The following is an 18,103-nucleotide window of genomic DNA, read 5'->3' as shown; positions in this document are numbered from 1 at the left end:
GCTTTACAATCCAGGTCTTCTGATTCACAGGCCCATGCTCTTGCCACTAGGCCACACTGTTTCTCAGAACTGCTTCTTGATGGGCCACTGGTCTAATATGGAAATGGTACAGTTGGCACCCCATAGCTGCCTTTGCTGCCACTATTTCCGAGTTCACATCACTCCTGCTATAATAGTAATTGGGCTATTTGTTAAACACTTACTATGTGCCAAGCACTGAATTGGGGCATAGACAATAGGTGTAGATGGCTCACTGTTGCAGTCCCACTTGGACTCCCAGTCTAAGGAAGAGGGAGAACAGACCTTTAATCCCCATTCTACAGAGGAGAAAACGGAGGCATAGAGAAGTTAAGTGACTTGCCCAAGGCCCTACAGCAGGCAGGTTTTGGAGCTGGGATTAGAATCCAGGTCTCCTAGTTCACAGAGGGTGTACTTTTCACCAGTCAATCAGTCATTCATATTTATTGAATATTTACTGGGTGCAGAGCACTGTATTAAAATCTTGGGAGAATACAATCTGTCAATAAGCAGACATACTCACTGCCCACAAGGAGTTTACAGTCTAGAGTGGGAGCGGTCTTCCTGCCTCTCATCCCGAGATCCACATGGCAGTCTTCAGTCCCTGGGCTTTATTCCTGCCTCTACTCAGAGTCCAGGCCTGGGAGTCAGACAACATATGTTCTAATCCTTATTCTGCCAAATTTCTGTTGTGTGGCAGAAGCGACTTGCCCAAGTCTCTGGGGCTCAGCTACCTCATCTCTAAAATGGGGATTAAGAATGAGCCCCATGCGGGACAGGGACTGTGTCCACCTAACTACCTTGTATCTACCCCCAAGGTTTAGAACAGTGCTTTGCACATAGTAAGTGCTTAACAAATACTACTATGATAATGATGATGATGATGATAAGGGAAGGGTGGGGCCTCAGGGGAATGGTGTGAGTTGTCTGGCAGCAGTAAGAGGTCTGTTAATCTGACAGTTCCAAACAGCTGCAGGACAACAATTTGGGGAAGACTTTATCAAAGTGCCTGACCTCACTGCGATTAGAAAACCCATTAAGATGTAAATTAGGTCCCTCCAGGATCATCCCTGCTCTTGATTCCCCACAGCTGAACCTGCTGGAGCTACCAGATGGAGGATAGTCACTTTTGACCTGACTATAGTCCAAGTGTGATAAAGACAAGGAAAAGAAAAAAGAATTCACAACTCAACTCTTCATTATCAAACTCATGAGACACTTAACGACTATCATCTGATAGCTACTTTGAAAGAAATCAGTTTCTTCTCCATTTCATTCCCCAGGCCTGTGAATTGCCTGTCGCTGCCATTTCATTTGCTAGTCACTCTCTTTTAAGGGGCAAAATGACACTTTCATCTTCTTGTGGTGCATCTGTTTTTCGATAGATAATAGATAATTACTTTGATCTTCAGAGCATCCAGGACTTGTAGTGGATAAGTCTGCATGGAAGAATAATGGAAACCAAGGAAAGTGAAGGAAAAAGTGGGCACTTCACACAGGAGTCCTCTAGTTATGGACAGCATTCATATGCTGTAGAGATGCTGATCAGTAAAATGCTGAAGTGATCTCCCGGCAGACAGCTTTCTCTGGCATTAAATTTCACCCATTTGGGTAGAAAAGGCACCTTAGAGAGACAAAGAAACCCCAACAAGAGCTAAGGTGGAATGCCTACCCCAAGAAGTAGAATGGCATAGTGGATAAAGCATGGGCCTGGGGATCAGAAGGTCATGAGTTCTAATCCTAGCTCTGCCACTTCTCTGCTGGTTGACTTTGGGGAAGTCACTTCACTTCTCTGTTCCTCAATCCCCTCATCTGTAAAATGGGGATTAAATACTTATTCTCTCTCCTACTTAGATTGTGAGCCCCAAGTGGGAAGGGGACTATGTCCAACTGATTATCTTGTTTCTACCCCAGCAGTTAGGACAGTGCTTGACATCTAGTAAGCACTTAACAAATACCATAGTTCTTTTCTTTTATTTACTCCAAGCTGTAATTTTCTTTAGTGTCATCATCCTTGGCTAGAACTGTAAACTCCTTGAAGTAGGGAAAATGATGGATGAATCCTGTTGTCTCCTCCCAAGGGCATAGAACAGTACTCTGCATGAAGAGGTGCTGAATAAATACTATTGATTGATTGAATTGAGCAAGTAAGGAAATTGAGTGAGTAGTTCCATGCATCAACCCCACATATTATCACTCTTCCACTCAAGTCCTTTTGAATATACAACTGGAACCTCCAACTCATAAAGCCATTTTTCTCTGATTTTTCATGCAGGACAATTAGGGTCTCAGCAAGGTCTGACTACCCTAAGAGCAGACAGAAATATTCTGGTCCATGGCCAAAGATCACACATGGATTCCCAGTGAAGATCCTATTAATTAGTACAAGTGGCTCCATCAATCAATAGCATTTATTGAATGCTTACTGCATGCATTGAATGCTTACTGCATGCAGAGCAATGTACTAAGTGCTTGGGAAAGTACAACAGAGTTGGTAGATTCATTCAATTGAATTCACTGAGAGCTTACTGTGTGCAGAGCACTGTACTCAGAGTTTAATGTGATCCCTACCCACAGGAGCTTACAGTCTACAGAATGTGATTGATGAGGGCACAACAAGGTTGGTCTGCTGCTGGAAGGGCAGCATGAATGATGATGATGGTTTTTGTCAGGCTCTTACTATATGTCATGCACTGTTCTAAGTGTTGTAGTAGATGCAAACTAATCAGGTTGGACACAGGCCCTGTCCCTTATGGGGCTCACAGTCTTCATTCCTCTTTTACAGATGAGGTAACAGAGGCACAGAGAAGCTAAGTGACTTGTCCAACGTCACACAGCAGACAAGTGGCAGAGCCAGGATTAGAACCCAGATCCTTCGGACTCCCAGGCCTGTGCGCTATCTACTACACCAAGAATTCACTGTTCTGTGGCTCCCGTGCCCATATCCTAACCAACCATCCTAACCAACCAACTAGGTCAGCCATTAGCTTCAAGGCTTCTGGGTGACAGAGTGTGGATGACTCATCTCAAGCGATCACCAGTAATTCATTTAATTATATTTATTGAGCACTTACTGTGTGCAGAGCACTGTACTAAGAGCTTATGAAAAGCAAGTCAAGCCAAAGTTCTCCTGACCAGGGGATACCTCATACCCAAACTCAAAGAAGATCTAAGCAAATAGGCAATTCAGGTATTGGCTTCTTGGTTGTTGAAATGGCCGCAACCTGGTTGCTTCAACATCTTTGCTCAGGAGCACACTGCTTACCTTGAATGGAGAAAGAGACTAATAATTACTAATAATAATTTGTTAAGCTCTTTCTATGAGCCAAGCACAGTACTAAGGGCTAGGACAGATACAAGAGAATCAATTGGACATAGTTCCTGTCCCACACAGGGCTCACAGCCTAAGTAGGAGGGAGAGCGGAGACTGAATCCCCATTTCATACAGAAGAAAACTGAGGCCCAGACTAGTTAAGTGGCTTGCCTGAGGTGATCCAACAGGCAAGTGGCAGAGCCGGCATTAGAATCTAGGTCTCCTGATTTCCAGGTCTGTGCTCTTTACTACTACTCTTTTACCTCTAGAAAAGCTGCCCCTAAATATTGCTTGTTGCCCCCAAGCCCATCTCTCCGGAGACCACCCCAACAGACCATGGCCCATTTCGGCTAGGATCCTGTCTCAGGGAATTAGTGGAATCATGTGACGACTGCTCCTCTGCAGGTCTGGCCTAATTGGAAGGAAAGAATATGAATGAGAAAAATTAAAATCCTGAATTAGGAGTCCAGTCAGAAGGTGGTTTCTTTGCCCTGGATCCCATACAAGTAATGTAGTTATGATGAAGAGTAACAAGAGGAGGGAGGTTTTAGAATTCCCTGGTTCAGAAGGCCCTCTTGAAACTCTTGCTAATGACAAGGTCATAAACAATATTTTTAACAGGCTGAGCACAAGGAACCAACCCATTCATAAGAAAACGCCACTCATATCCCTACAACCTATATTTGCAACACCACTGCTCCTAGTTGTATTCCTCAAATACTAGTGACATACCAGCCAGATATGAGGTTTTAATACTCAACAAGATATACAGGAAAAAGAGCGGGTTGGGACAGGAAAATATCCCACTGCTCCACACTGAGATCTGGTTCTCCTAGTGCCTGTGAGAGCTCAGTTAGATAAATCTTTTAGCAGCTATAGAGCACCTGAAGTCGTGCTGTGATAACCTACAGGAGAAACAGCATCAACCTTCCTTTTTTTTTATGAAAAACTCTTTTGTGATTCAAAATGAAGAGTTTATGAACCCTGAATTTAAAATGCATGTGACAAATTTCGAGAACCGGATATTTTATTGAAATTGTTGTTATAGTGGAAAAAAAAGCTAAGTTGCCCCTTCTCTCATTGGATGAGATTAATATACACTACAGCTTCAATGGGTATTGTTAATAGTTAATGAGGGAACATAGTTTTCGGGAATGCATAGTTTTCATAAGAAGGAGTGTAACCTAATGGATAGAGCACGAGCTTGGGAGTCAGAGGAACTGGACACTAATCCTAGCTCTGCCAGGTACCTGCTGTGTGACCTTGGGCAAGTCACAACTTTTTTGTGCCTCAGTTACCTCATCTGCAAAATGAGGATTAAGACTGTGAGCCCCATGTGTGAAATGGACTGTGTTCAATCTAATTAGTTTATATCTACCCCAGTGCTTAGTACTGTGCCTGGAAACATAGTAACTGTGTAACAAATACCATTAAAAAATAAAATAAAGAATACAATACTACCTTCCTGAAAACTAATGTGTTTGGTTTTGAAAATAGGTTCCCTGTGACTAGGCCATGTTCCTAGTTTCACCAAATCCTTGAGTTTCTTTTTTTTTCCAGAATTCATCCCTTTTGTATTCCTTATGAGAGATTCTTGAATCAGAAACGAACAGTTGTTTGAGGGATCATGTTTGAGGGGAGGCAGATTATTTCAAAATAGGAAGGCAGCAGTGCTCAATACTTTACCCAGAAGCTCACATAAGACTTCTAATGCCTAAATGATCTTGAAGTAAATTTATTGTTGGGCTAAGGACCAGATTCTCTGAGACTCTGTGATTTCCCCTCTAAAAGCCCCTTAATCCGTAGGGTGGGTATTTTCCACATTAAAAATATAATTTGGGGATAATTATAAGGCTTTAATATTCTTTTGAAAATTAAATGACAAATGCAAATTTAGAAAATTTGTGCTTTTATTTTAGGTTTCTTCTCTGTGATTGTCATAAAACAACATCTCACAGCTACTCTTTCTTTACATATATATTGCTTTCCAGAGTTTTCAAATGAAGCAAATGGCTAGATGAATATTTATTTTACATTACAGCTATCTATTGACATTTCCTGTCAATGCTAAGGCAGCATGCTTAATTTAGGATATTTGATGGCAGCCTGAACCCAAAATCTAGCTATATTCAAATCTTGGTTTGGAGGGCTCCATCTTGGAGCAAGAAGAATGATGATTCCTTCTTTTTGTGGTGCTGTTAAGCCCTCACTACATGCCAGGCACTATATGTAATCAGTTTGGACACAGTCCCTGCCCTACATCAGGCTACATCATAAGTCTAAATCAGAGGGAAGAGGATTTAACCCCCCAGAGGCAGATGAGATAATTCACAGAGAAGTTAAGTGACTTGCCCAAGGCCATACTGCAGACAAGTGGTGGAGCCAGAATTAGAAACCAGGTCCTCAGACTTTCAATCTCAGGCTCTTTCCATTAAGCCCCATGGCTTTCACAAGAGACAGGCAAACGCTGACGACAACTGCCACTTGCCCAAGAAAACTTCAGATTCTTTCCCCAGAGAAACCCCTCAGGAAAATTAATATTTTCTGTGCATTTACAAGTGTCCAATCCTTCCAGCTAGACCATTCCCAATACACCTTGATTATAGTGGTGACAGTGGGATGTCAACAATTCATCACCCAAAGGTGCTAAAATGGCCCAAGTTGAATGTATCAGAATGAGGATGAATTCACAAATCAAAATTTTTAATGGTATTTGTTAAGCACTTACTATGTGTTATACACTGTTCTAGGCACTGGGGTAGGTATAAGTTAATTAGGTTGGGCCCTGTCCCTGTCCCACAAGGGGCCCACAGTCTAATTAGGAGAGAATTTCAGGACGAGCATTAGGAAAGGACTAAACATTTTTTAAATTTAGGTTTATTGTAAGAGTTTAAGTCTATAATTAAAAAAAAGATTTGGGGGTAGAAATTTGGTTAAATTGGATACATTGCTAAATATCTTTTAAAAATTCTTCTTGAATTTGGGTTTCTTGAGGAAATTATTTTCATGCGTGTTTGGATGTCCTTGCCTTTTTAGGCCCACTTCCTTCGGTGCTTAATACAGTGCTTGACACATAGTAACTGCTTAACAAATATCACAGTTATCATTATTATTACTATTAATGATAATAATAAATACCTCAGAACTGCATAAACTTGCTATTCCTGCTACTTGGAGTTCTCAAAGCACGTAGGATTATTATAGGATCTATCAAATACCAAGTAAATGTAAATGACTTGTTAAATTACTTGAATCCCTCTTCAAAAATCCTATTTCTTGAAATGATTTATACCTGACAGAAAATGTGATTCTTTTTTCTGAAACCAAATTGAGCTGTGTAGCTTTGGTTTTGTTTTTTATGCGCTAAGCTTTTGAGGTATTTGATGCAACAAAGTGTAAGATTCAAAATTGATAAGATTAGATCCTGTCACCCATTAAATTACCTGACTTCCAGAATAGGGCTTGCTTTCTTGGGATGAAGTTCTGCTTCGGTGTTTGGAATGGGGGAACTGGTAGGCAGCCATCTTGGGTCCTCTTTCCAGCTCTTCATCAGAGGTGTCCATGTCAGCCAAATACTGAGATTGATGCTGCTCACTCTTGGTCTCGCCTTTGCCTTTGAAGAAAGAGTAGACTTATGTTACTGTAATAGAGAGTTCAAAGCCCAAGGGGCTTGGTTTAAGAGAGTGGAAATAAGGAGAAGCAAAAGACCAAATTGGAGAAAAAATATGATTAAAGAAGCTAAGATTTTCATCATCGATCAAACAATTAATCATATTTATTGATAATAATGGCATTTTTGTAGTTACTATGTGATAAACACTGCACTACAAGCTGGGCTAGATACAAGAGAATCAGATTGAACATAGTCCCTGTCCTACATGAGGCTCACAGTCTAGCTAGGAAGGAGAACAGATATTGAATCTCCATTTTGCGGATGAGGAAACGGAGGCACAGAGATGTTAAGTGACTTGCCCAAGGTCTCACAGCAGGCAAAAGGCAGAGCCAGGATTACAGCCCAGGTCCTCTAATTCCCAGGCCCATGCTCTTTCCATTAGGCCATGCTGCTTTCCTAGACCACTGTCTTTTTACAGGATACTTTACTAAGCACTTCAGAGAATATGATACAGTTTGTAGACATGATCGGTGTCCTTAATTTACAATCCAGTGGGGACTGTGCTTTCCCAAGTGCTTAGTACAATGTTTTGCAGTTAGTAAGTGCTCAATAAACACCACTGATTGATTGATTGATTGAGATAGCCATCTAAAGCCTAAAGTTGTATGCATATGTACTGAGGATGGAGATCCTTGCCCAAGGGAGTAGTTAGAGGAACCTGCCCTCAAAACAGAGGAGAAGGAGTTAGGTTAGACAGAGGAGTCACGGGAAGATTTACAGGTTGGGGAAAAGTTCTCTCAACAGGAAAAGAGAACAAGTCCAGTCAGTCAGTCAGCCAATCCTATATACTGAGTGCTTACTGCATGCAGAGCACTGTACTAAGCACTTGGGAGAGTACATTATAACAGTAAATGGACATGTTCCCTGCCCAAAATGAATTTACAGTCTAGAAGGAGAGACAGACATTAATATAAATTTAAAAAAAATTACAGCTATGGACATAAGGGCTGTGGGGCCGAGAGTGGGGATGAGTGGGACTGAGTTAGGGTGACACAGAAGGGAATAGCAGAAGGGGAAAAGAGGGCTTTAGTCAGGGAAGGTCTCTTGGAGGAGATGTGCCTTCAATAAGGCTTTGAAGCAGGGGAGAGTAATTGTCTGTCGAATATGAGGAGGGAGGGAGATTCAGGCCAGAGGCAGGATGTGGGTGAGGGGTTGGTGATGAGATAGATGAGATCGAGGTACAGTGAGAGGGCCAGCACTAAAGGAGAAAAGTGTATGGCTGGGTTGTAGAAGGAGAGTAGCAAGGTGAGGTAGGAGGGAGCAAGGAGATTGATTGTTTTAAAGTTGATGGTGAGAACTTTCTGTCTGATGCAGAGTTTCTTCAGCAGTGGGAAAACAAGGCCTGAACATTTTTATAGAAAAATGATCTGGGCAGCAGAGGGAGGTATGGACTGGAGTGGGGAGACACAGGAGGCAGGGAGATCAGCAAGGAGGCTGATACAGGAATCAAGGTGGGATAGGATAAGTGAGTGGTAGCAGTTTGGATAGAGAGGAAAGGGCAGATTTTAGTGTAGGATTTGAGGTTAGTTCCTGAAGGGAAATTTCACAGTTTGGAGTCTGAAGGGAAACCAGAGTGGCTAAGGGGAATGGAAAGGCCAAGACAGTGAGGGGCATGGTGAAAAGGTTTCCTGTCCATTGGTCTGGATTCACTTTTAGGAAGTTTGCAAGGGTCCTTAGGGTATGCTCAGAGAGAGAGAATACCTCTCCTTCTCCTAACGTCAATCCCTTCAACTGATCAGATTACTTACAATCTCAGAAGGACTCAGAACTCCGTTGAAAACCAGACTTGGGGTGGTACCTAAGGTACCTAAGTCTGGCTACTGAATTATTATGGCAGATAATGATGGCTGCACTCTAATGTGAAATGAGACACAAGTAGAGAGTTTAACACCTTCCTTAGATGTGATGGTTAATGACATCTAAATAAGATTTTATGGCTCACAGTGGGAAAAGTGTAAATTTCCTCCTATGATTTAATTTTTAGCAAAAATTATAGAGAAAATAAATTTCTGACCCTTTACCTATGCACTTCAAGGCCAAAGAGGAGAAAATGATGGGGTTCGAGGGTAGAGGAAATTTTGTTAAGAAGCAAAATGATGCTGTAGCAAACACTTACATAAAGCACACTGTGGTTCTCTGTGTGTAAATAGGAACATTCACATAACAATTGAGCTGTTGGGAAGATATGATGCAAGATGTATTCCTGTGGGAAGCCGGGTAGGCAAACTTCCTTGGAGTATGATCTTGTTGGATCTTTTTCAGTGAAGGGCTATTGACTTGCCTGGGATTTGGTCAGAAGCCAGCTTGGTGCTACGAGATGTCATAGAATAATAGGACCACACACAAATATACATACACACACACCACTTGCACTGCATTTCTCACACTTGTGGTGTTCCTGTTCAGTGATCAGGACTGCATGCCTAGGGATGACCATAGCGGAGAATCCATTTATTTTAGGAGAATCCATCCAAGCTCCCCTCCCCACCCCCCCTTATCTCTGTCTCCCTAACCATCCATTCTAACTCAAAGCTAACCCTGCCCCCCACCCTTCCCACCACAAATTTGCCCCTAACTTTATTTTCAGCCTGATTTTAACTGGTGGAAGGGATATTCTATGGCACCTCCTCATAAATCGGACCTATCTTCTCCACATTCCTCCTGTCTTCTTACCATGAGACCACAGAGTCTGGCATCTTTTTGCTCAGCCTGTGGTCTCTCTCTTATTTCACTCCCTCAAGTACACTCTTTGTCTGAGAGTGACTGCTTGTCCATACAGTATTAAATCAGGGAGAACAGGGAGAGAGAGAGAAAGAGGGAAAGAAAGAGACATAACAAGAGGGAGCATTCATGTGGAACAGAGCAGGCAACCAGCAAGCAGGAAGAAACTCCAGATGTATAAAATCCCACCAATCTTGGTGCTTTATGGACAGGTATGGGCCAATCATTGTTATTATATGCATTTATTTACTCCATTTTTGGCTCAGATCAAATTATATTAATAAAACAATCATTGATTTGGTCCACTGGGAGATGGCCCTTAGTGGGTTAGGGTTAAAAAGTGACTGATTTTTTAACATTGTCATATTGCACCCACACATACACACATGTGATTATGAGCATGTGCTTGCATGAATGCAATGAACATAGCTACCTTGTCCATGCATACAGGTGTGGCTGGAAGAATCTCTAAATGACCGATACTCCATTCCACACTGTGCACATAAAGACTGCCTTTTGCCATGCTGATTGGTTTGGTTCTTCTTTTGCCCATCACCATCTGTGACCCCACCTCTTGGTCTCCAGAACTTTATCATCTGTCTTCTCCATTGGATAGTAAACTCCTTGAAGGCAGGGATCGTATCTACCAACTCTACTGTAGTGCTTAGTACAGTGTTGAGCACAATTTAAGCACTCAATAAATGTCAATGATCTATTTACTGATTGATTCCTCTGTAAAAGTAGGGCAACTCCCTCTCTCGAGAGCCACTTACTAGTCTGGTCTGTCTGCTGCTTTTCTCCCCAAATTCCAGGAAGGGGAAGTCTTTAGTCTCAATCAGTCAATCAATCAATCAGTCGAATTTATTGAGTGCTTACTGTGTGCAGAACACTGTACTAAACAGTTGGAAGAGTATTTTATAACTGTTGGTAGACACATTCCCTGCCCGAAACAAGTTTACAGTCTAGCTGGGGAGATAGTAATGTAAATTAATTACTTATGGATATGTATATAAGTGCTGTAGTGCTGAGGGAAGGGTGAATAAAGGGTGAAAATCCAAGTGAGATCACTTCTGCATGGATTGGAACTCTTGAATGAGAGAATGATTTTTTTGAAGGGGAAAAAAAGGGCATCATGGAACCCATTTTGCCTGACTTTCTCATTCTGCATTCACTGATCATTTAACTGGGAGAAGCATTTGTACTTTAAATAAATAAATAATCAAAAATGGTGTTTAACTGTATCTGAGATTGATGAATGATAAAGGGATTAGGGAGGGAAAGAGCAGATTAGCTCAGGGATAAACTGAACCGACACCAACCTTGATTCTTGGTCCACATTTTGAGGGTGGAGAGGGCTTGGCCTGCGTTGTGGGGCTGTGCTTGACAGGCCCCAAAATAATCGAATTCAGGAAACCTCCCAGATTGAGGGGCTCCTTCCAGGCTTTCCCTGCTGGAGTCCGTTGGCAGACAGAGCTCAGTGCTGGATTCTTGCTCTTGAGGAGAGTGCTGCTGATCTCGCTCTTCCAGGGTGTGGTAGAACACTGAAGCAATGTCTGCTTCTGCCATCATCGACTCCTTTTGGCTGGCATCTTCCTCATCAGAGCTCGGAACTCCTGATGGAGACTGCAAACAGAAGAGCCTGCTCATTTCTGGGAAACAGAATGGTTTATTTTTGAAGTGATTAACATCATCATCCTCATCATCATCATCATAATATCATTAGTATCATTAACATTATTATTTAAGCACCTACTCTGGGTCAAGCGCTCTACTAAGTGATAGGGGAGATACAAGTTAATAATAGTAATGATACTTGTTAAGCGCTTACTATAAGCCAAGCACCTTACTAAGTTGTCGAATAATTATAAAGTGTTGGGGTGGATAGATGCAAATCGGGTTGGACACAGTTGAGATAGTGAGGTAGTGCTCAATCACTGTTTTACAGATGAGGTAACTGAGGCAAAGAGAAGTAAAATGACATGCCCAAGGTCACACAGCTGATGAGGCAGAGCCTAGATTAGAACTCATGACTTTTTGACTCCCAGGCTTGTGCTCTATCCACTTCACCATATCAGGTTCCACACAGTGTCTATCCCACATGGGACGCACAGTTTAAGTTGGAGGAAGAACAGGTGTACATCAACTTTGACAGCTTCAGGTGAAATGGAGCATGTAGCCTTAAAAAGCATCTAGATTTACATTTGAAACATCTTCGATGTAATTCCTTATGAACAGTAGTTGTGGTATTTGTTAAGTTGTTACTACATGTATGTATGTATATGTACTGTAATGTGAACGAGACTCAAGTAGAGAGCTCAACACCTCCCTTAGATGTGCTGGTTAATGGCATCTAATTAAAAATTTTCAGCTCTCTTAGTGGGAAAAGTGTAATTTCTTCCCATGATTTAATTTACCACAATATTTATAAATAGGGTAAACTTTTCAGCCTTTACTTATACACTTGAAGGCCAAAGAGTAGAAGTAGAGTTAAGTAGTGGTCTAAGTGCTAGGGTATATACAAGTTAATCAGGTTGGACACAGTCCCTGTCCCACATGGGGCTCACAGTCTAAGTAGGTGCGATAAGAGGTATCAAATCCCCATTTTACAATTGAGGAAACAGAGGCACAGAGAAGTTAAATGGGTAGCCCAAGGTCACAAAGCAGGCAAGTGGCCAAGGCAGGATTAGAACCCAGTTCTGCCTCCCAGGATCATGGTTTATCCACTAGACCATGCCGCTTTGTTATCTGATAAAAATGAATTGTGGCAGGATTCATTCATTCATTCAATAGTATTTATTGAGCGCTTACTATGTGCAGAGCACTGTACTAAGCACTTGGAATGTACAAATTGACAACAGATAGAGACAGTCCCTGCCCATTGACAGGCTTATAGTCTAATCGGGGGAGACAGACAGACAAAAACAAAAACAATAGCAATAAATAGAATCAAGGGGATGACCATCTCATTAAAACAACAGCAATAAATAGAATCAAGGTGATGTACATCTCATTAATAAAATAAATAGGGTAATGAAAATATATACAATTGAGCCGATGAGTGCAGTGCTGAGGGGAGGGCAAGGGAGAGGGGAAGGAGCAGAGGGAAAGGGGGGAAAGAGGGCATAGCTGAGGGGAGGTGAAGGGGGGGTAGAGGGGGAGCAGGGGGAGCAGAGGGAAAAGGGGAAGCTCAGTCTGGGAAGACCTCTTGGAGGAGGTGAGCTCTAAGTAGGGTTTTGAAGAGGGAAAGAGAATTAATTTGGCAGAGGTGAGGAGGGAGGCCATTCCAGGACAGCGGGAGGACGTGGCCCAGGGGTCAATGGTGGGATAGGCGAGAACGGGGGACGGTGAGGAGGTGGGCAGCAGAAGAGCAGAGCTTGTGGAGTGGGCAGTAGAAAGAGAGAAGGGAGGAGAGGTAGGAGGGGGCAAGGTGGTGGAGAGCCTTGAAGCCTAGAGTGAGAAGTTTTTGTTTCGTGCGGAGCTTTTTAAGAAGGGGAGTGACATGCCCAGAGCGTTTCTGCAGGAAGATGAGCCAGGCAGTGGAATGAAGAATAGACTGGAGCGGGGAGAGATAGGACGAAGGGAGATCAGAGAGAAGGCTGACACAATAATCAAGCCGGGATATTATGAGAGCCTGTAACAGTAAGATGGCCATTTAGGGGGAGAGGAAAGAGTGGATCTTGGCGATATTATAAAGGTGAGACTGGCAGGTTTTGGTGACAAATTGGATGTGTGGGGTGAAAGAGAGAGCTGAGTCAAAGATGATGCCGAGGTTGCGGGGCTGAGAGACGGGAAGGATGGTTGTACCATCCACAGTGATAGGGAAGTCAGGAAGAGGACAGGGCTTGGGAGGGAAGATGAGGAGCTCAGTTTTGGCCATGTTGAGTTTTAGGTGGCAGGCAGACATCCAAGTAGAGATGTCTTGGAGGCAGGAGGAGATACGAGCCTGAAGGGAGGGCAAGAGGACAGGGGCGGAGATATAGATCTGTGTGTCATCTGCATAGAAATGATAGTTGAAGCCGTGAGAGCGAATGAGTTCACCAAGGGAGTGAGTGTAGATGGAGAACAGAAGAGGGCCTAGAACAGACCCTTGAGGAACCCCAACAGTTAGAGGATGGAAGGAGGAGGAGGACCCTGCGAAGGAGACCAAGAATGAACGGCCAGAGAGATAAGAGGAGAACCAGGAGAGGACGGAGTCGGTGAAGCCAAGGTGAGATAAGGTGTGAAGGAGAAGGGGATGGTCAGCAGTGTCAAAAGCAGCTGAGAGGTCAAGGAGGATTAGGATAGAGTAGGAGCCATTGGATTTGGCAAGAAGGAGGTCATGGGTGACCTTACAGAGAGCAGTCTCGATAGAGTGGAGGGGACGGAAGCCAGATTGGAGGGGGTCCGGGAGAGAATGGGAGTTAAGGAATTGATTTGATTAAGTGATGGTGAAGATTCTTACATTTTCCCAACTATGTACTTGACATAGCAACTTTTCATTGGACTGACTTTGTCTGTCTTCTTTCCTACTGTGTAAATTCCTCAAAGGCAAACACTGGCATTTTAATTTAAATCATATGAACAACTGGTGCAGTTCTCTGCCCATCTAAGTCTCAATAAATACTTCTTGTTGAGAATGATGATATCAAAGTCCCTTATACCTCGATGGAGATGGAACAGGTATCACATCTCCCCTAGGAGGCCTTCCCTGAATAACCTCTCATTTCCCTAGGCTACACCTCCTCAACTGCTATTTCACCACTTCCACATCACTTAGGTACTTGAATTCCCATTCCCTACTCCCCAAAAGGTCACTTTGGTACATACCTTTATACTTTACTGTCTCCTATCTGAAATTTATTTTCATGTTTGTCTTTCCCACCAGAGATCATGCCTATTAACTTCTTTGTTCTCTCCTAAGCATCTACTACAGTGTTCTGCACATAGGAGGTGCTTAAGCAATACAACTGATTGATGTAAATCTGACCAACAACTTTTCCCTCAAGAAGGAATCAAGTACTTGAGGAAAAATAGGAGTTTCTCCATGTAACCTTGCAGGAATCAGACTTCTTTTTACAATCCAAGATTCAGAAAGGAATAATATTTCCACTGGTGCAGTTAGTCAATGGTGAAATCTGAACTGTAACTTTAAAATCCTGATTTTTCCATTCAAAGTCTATACTCTTGGTCTCCTGGTCCAAATCTTTTTCAAAAGGCTCTATTTGGCACTACTCCTAAAGTGAGGGTAACAGAAGAATAAATAGGAGAGGCCTAGTGTTTTCCCTGACTAGGAGGAATTTTGCTGTGGAGTGTAGTATTAGGCCGTAGAATTTATTAACCACTGGCTGAGTGTAGAGCACTGTACTATATGTAGGGAATTAGACATGGACCCTGGACCTCAGAGGGCTTACAATCCAAAAATATAAGAGGGGGAAGGGAATAGGAGAGAGATGAAACAATAGGAATAGGAATAGAGAATAGGAAGAGAGATGAAATAATAAAACCCTAAAACAACAAAACTGACAAGGACCAATACATAAAATAAAAACAAAATCAGTCTAGTGCTCTGCCTAGATGAGAAAAATTTCAGGCACCTTGTAGCTCAGAGTCCAAGGCAAATCTGTAGCCACAGTAACTACTACAGTAGCCATAAGTCTACCTGGAGTTTTGTGGAGGCCTCATGCTATGAGTGCTTTTCTCTTAGCCAATGAGGTGAAGAAAAGCAGGAAGGGATGGATTCTCTTCAAGAACAAGGGGAAGAGCCAGTTGTGAGTTCCCTGGAAGGCAGCGTGGCTGTCCTCATTGTGTGAGGTCGTGGGTCTTTTGGGAAATCAACTGATCAGTCAAACAGTGGCATTTATTGAGCACTTATGTACAGAGCACTGTACTAAGCGCTTGGGAGAATACAATAGAATTAACAGACACGCTTCCTGCCCATAATGAGCTTACAGGTTAGAGTAAGAGATGTGAGGGAATGAAAACTAGAGATTTAACAAAGCAACGAGGGCCTGCAGGAAAGAAAAAAAAAAAAGCCGAACAGACCGTGGTGGGTTTCCTTGCAGAGGGTTCTGGTTCCAGTTGTGAGCATTTTGAAATTCCAGGAACAAGATAATCAGGGAAAGGTTAACATGTGAGGTTGAACATTTTGACAGAGCAAGGTGGAAAGTCAATGTCCAGCCAAGGACTCCGTCTTGGCATACCTGCAGGGCATCCAGAGACACTGGAGTTGAGGACACTTGCAAAGACTGGCAGGGAGAACCAGTAGAATCATCTGCATCGACTTCAAAGTCAAAGGGCTGAACGGAGAGGAGGCGCCTTTTCTTATGCACCTTTGTCAGGACAGGAAGAATGTGAAAGCAAAAGTTGGCATTAGTGTAATTACCTCAAACCCATTTATAACTAATGAGAAGCAGCATGGCCTAGTGGAACAAGTATGGGCCTGAGATACAGAAGGACCTGGGTTCTAATCCCAGCTCTGCTACTTGACTGTTTTGTGACCTTGGGCAGGTCACTTAACTTCTTTGTGCCTTAGTTCCCTCAACTGTAATTTGGGAATTAAGACTCAGAGCTCCTTGTGGGACAGGGACTGTGTTCAAACAGATTAGCTTGTACCTACCCCAGCCCTTAGTAGAGTACCTGGCACATACTAAGTACTTAACAAATGCCACTGAAAACAAAAAAAACCCAAAAAACAAATACCATTAGAAAAAAAATGACCTTTATATGGACAGGGAACATGTCTACCAACTTCGTTATACTGTACTCTCCCAAGCGCTTAGTACGGTCCTCTGCACACAGTAAGTGCTCAATAAATACCACTGGTTGATTGTAGAACACCAAGAAATGACTAGTGATAGAAAAAAATTTTCATTTAAGCCAAATTTTCCAGAGATCCCATCAAAGTTGAAAGTTCTTTCCAAAATCTTTGGGAAAATCCTTTCCAAAGTCACACATGGCATGTAAGCATAACTTCAAATTTGTTGTTTTTTCAAGCTACCATTTCTTAGGTTACTACATATAGGTCATTAGGGGCAAAGATAACCACAAATAAATAAGTTATATGATTCGGAGGAATATTTGTGAGGGAAAGAGAGGGAAGCAGGAAGGGAAACATTGAGTTCACTGACTTTTGACTTTCCAAATCTGGTGGGTACTGGTTAACTTAAGTAAGTGGCAATTTAACCTGCCATCAATGGAAACCCCTATTAATTAAATCTAATCTCCCCAAAAGTTCTGGTTATTGCAAATAAGGTTTTTCATCTCTATTGATTTCTGCCTCGCATTCTGGTATTTCAGGCAACTATTGATATTCCGGAGATATCAGTTGTTCCAAGAGTGTGGGATATTATACATTAGTTTTGATCTCTCTTGCAAATCTGCTCTCTTCACTTCAGTGGATTTCCAATTCATTACCCCTCCTGTCTGCAACTACTAACCATCACACACGGTTTCATAGAAGAATATCTGATGATAACAGACTCGACAGCCACTGCTAAATGATAATCCAGTAAATGGAGCTTTCTATCATCCCCACGGCGAATGAAGCAAAGGAAAATGACTAAAGTTGGACTTTATAGGTCTCTGTGATAGACAAATTACACTTAAAACAAATGTTTCTACTTTTTTTTCAGAAAATATTCATAGTCACCTGGTTGGATCAGTGGCTAAGGGAGTAGTAGCCCAGATTCCTAAAACTGTATGGCTGCTCCAGAGGACCCAGGGACAAAATGAAATAGGAATTTGGGATGAAAACTTCTAGAAGAAGATGAGACCTGAGGTGACTTTGCACAACTGGATGGGTACTCTAACCATGTAGGTCACACTCCAGGGAAGTAATAAGAAGAAGAGTAATTGTAGTATTTGTTAAGCACCAACTAAATGCTAAGCCCTGTATTAAGAACTGGAGCAGACTCTGCCTCTGTTTTACAAATGAGGAAACTAAGGCACAGACAAGTTGAATGACTTGGCTAAGATCATACAGCAAGCAAGGGGCAGAGTTGGAATTCGAACCCAGAATCTCTGACTCTTGAGCCTGTGCTATTTCTACTAAGTTTGTGAACCCTCTGTCAGATAAAACCTGGAAAAGACTTACACAGCCAAAACTAACCCAACTTGACAGTGCAAGTGTTCACCTGACATATCTCTGTCACCTATGGCATCTCCTTCTACCAGGAGATGTGTCTGCCTGCCAACTCTATAGTTTTGCACTCTCCCAAATGCTTAGTACAGTGCTCTGCACACAGTAAGCATTCAATGAATACCACAGATAATGATGATAACTTGGCCCATCTGGGCAGCAGCATGGCATAGTGGATAGAGCATGGCCCTGGGAGTCAGAAGGTCATGGGTTCCAATTCCAGCTTGGCCACTTGTCTGCTGTGTGACTTTGGGCAAGTCAA

At 42.5% G+C, this 18,103-nt stretch overlaps 1 protein-coding gene across 5 annotated transcripts in view; it reads right to left on the bottom strand.

The window, feature by feature from the left end:
- Positions 1–18,103, bottom strand: part of MLPH (melanophilin) — an 89,577-nt gene that overhangs the window by 22,892 nt on the left and 48,582 nt on the right. For all 5 annotated transcript variants that reach the window (XR_003760754.2, XM_029068250.2, XM_029068246.2 and 2 more), the window contains 3 exons: positions 15,905–16,033; positions 11,045–11,348; positions 6,775–6,944 (listed from right to left, as the gene is read on the bottom strand). Coding sequence is in view for 4 of the 5 variants with exons in the window: in XM_029068250.2 (XP_028924083.1) it covers positions 6,775–6,944; positions 11,045–11,348; positions 15,905–16,033 (603 nt within the window). In the remaining variant the exon portion in view is untranslated. The remainder of the gene's footprint in view (positions 1–6,774; positions 6,945–11,044; positions 11,349–15,904; positions 16,034–18,103) is intronic.

Source organism: Ornithorhynchus anatinus, chromosome 7 (assembly GCF_004115215.2).
Source record: "Ornithorhynchus anatinus isolate Pmale09 chromosome 7, mOrnAna1.pri.v4, whole genome shotgun sequence".
Taxonomy (NCBI): Eukaryota; Metazoa; Chordata; class Mammalia; order Monotremata; family Ornithorhynchidae; genus Ornithorhynchus; species Ornithorhynchus anatinus.
The sequence above is the reverse complement of the archived record's forward strand: the minus strand, read 5'-3'. Positions and strand labels throughout refer to the sequence as shown.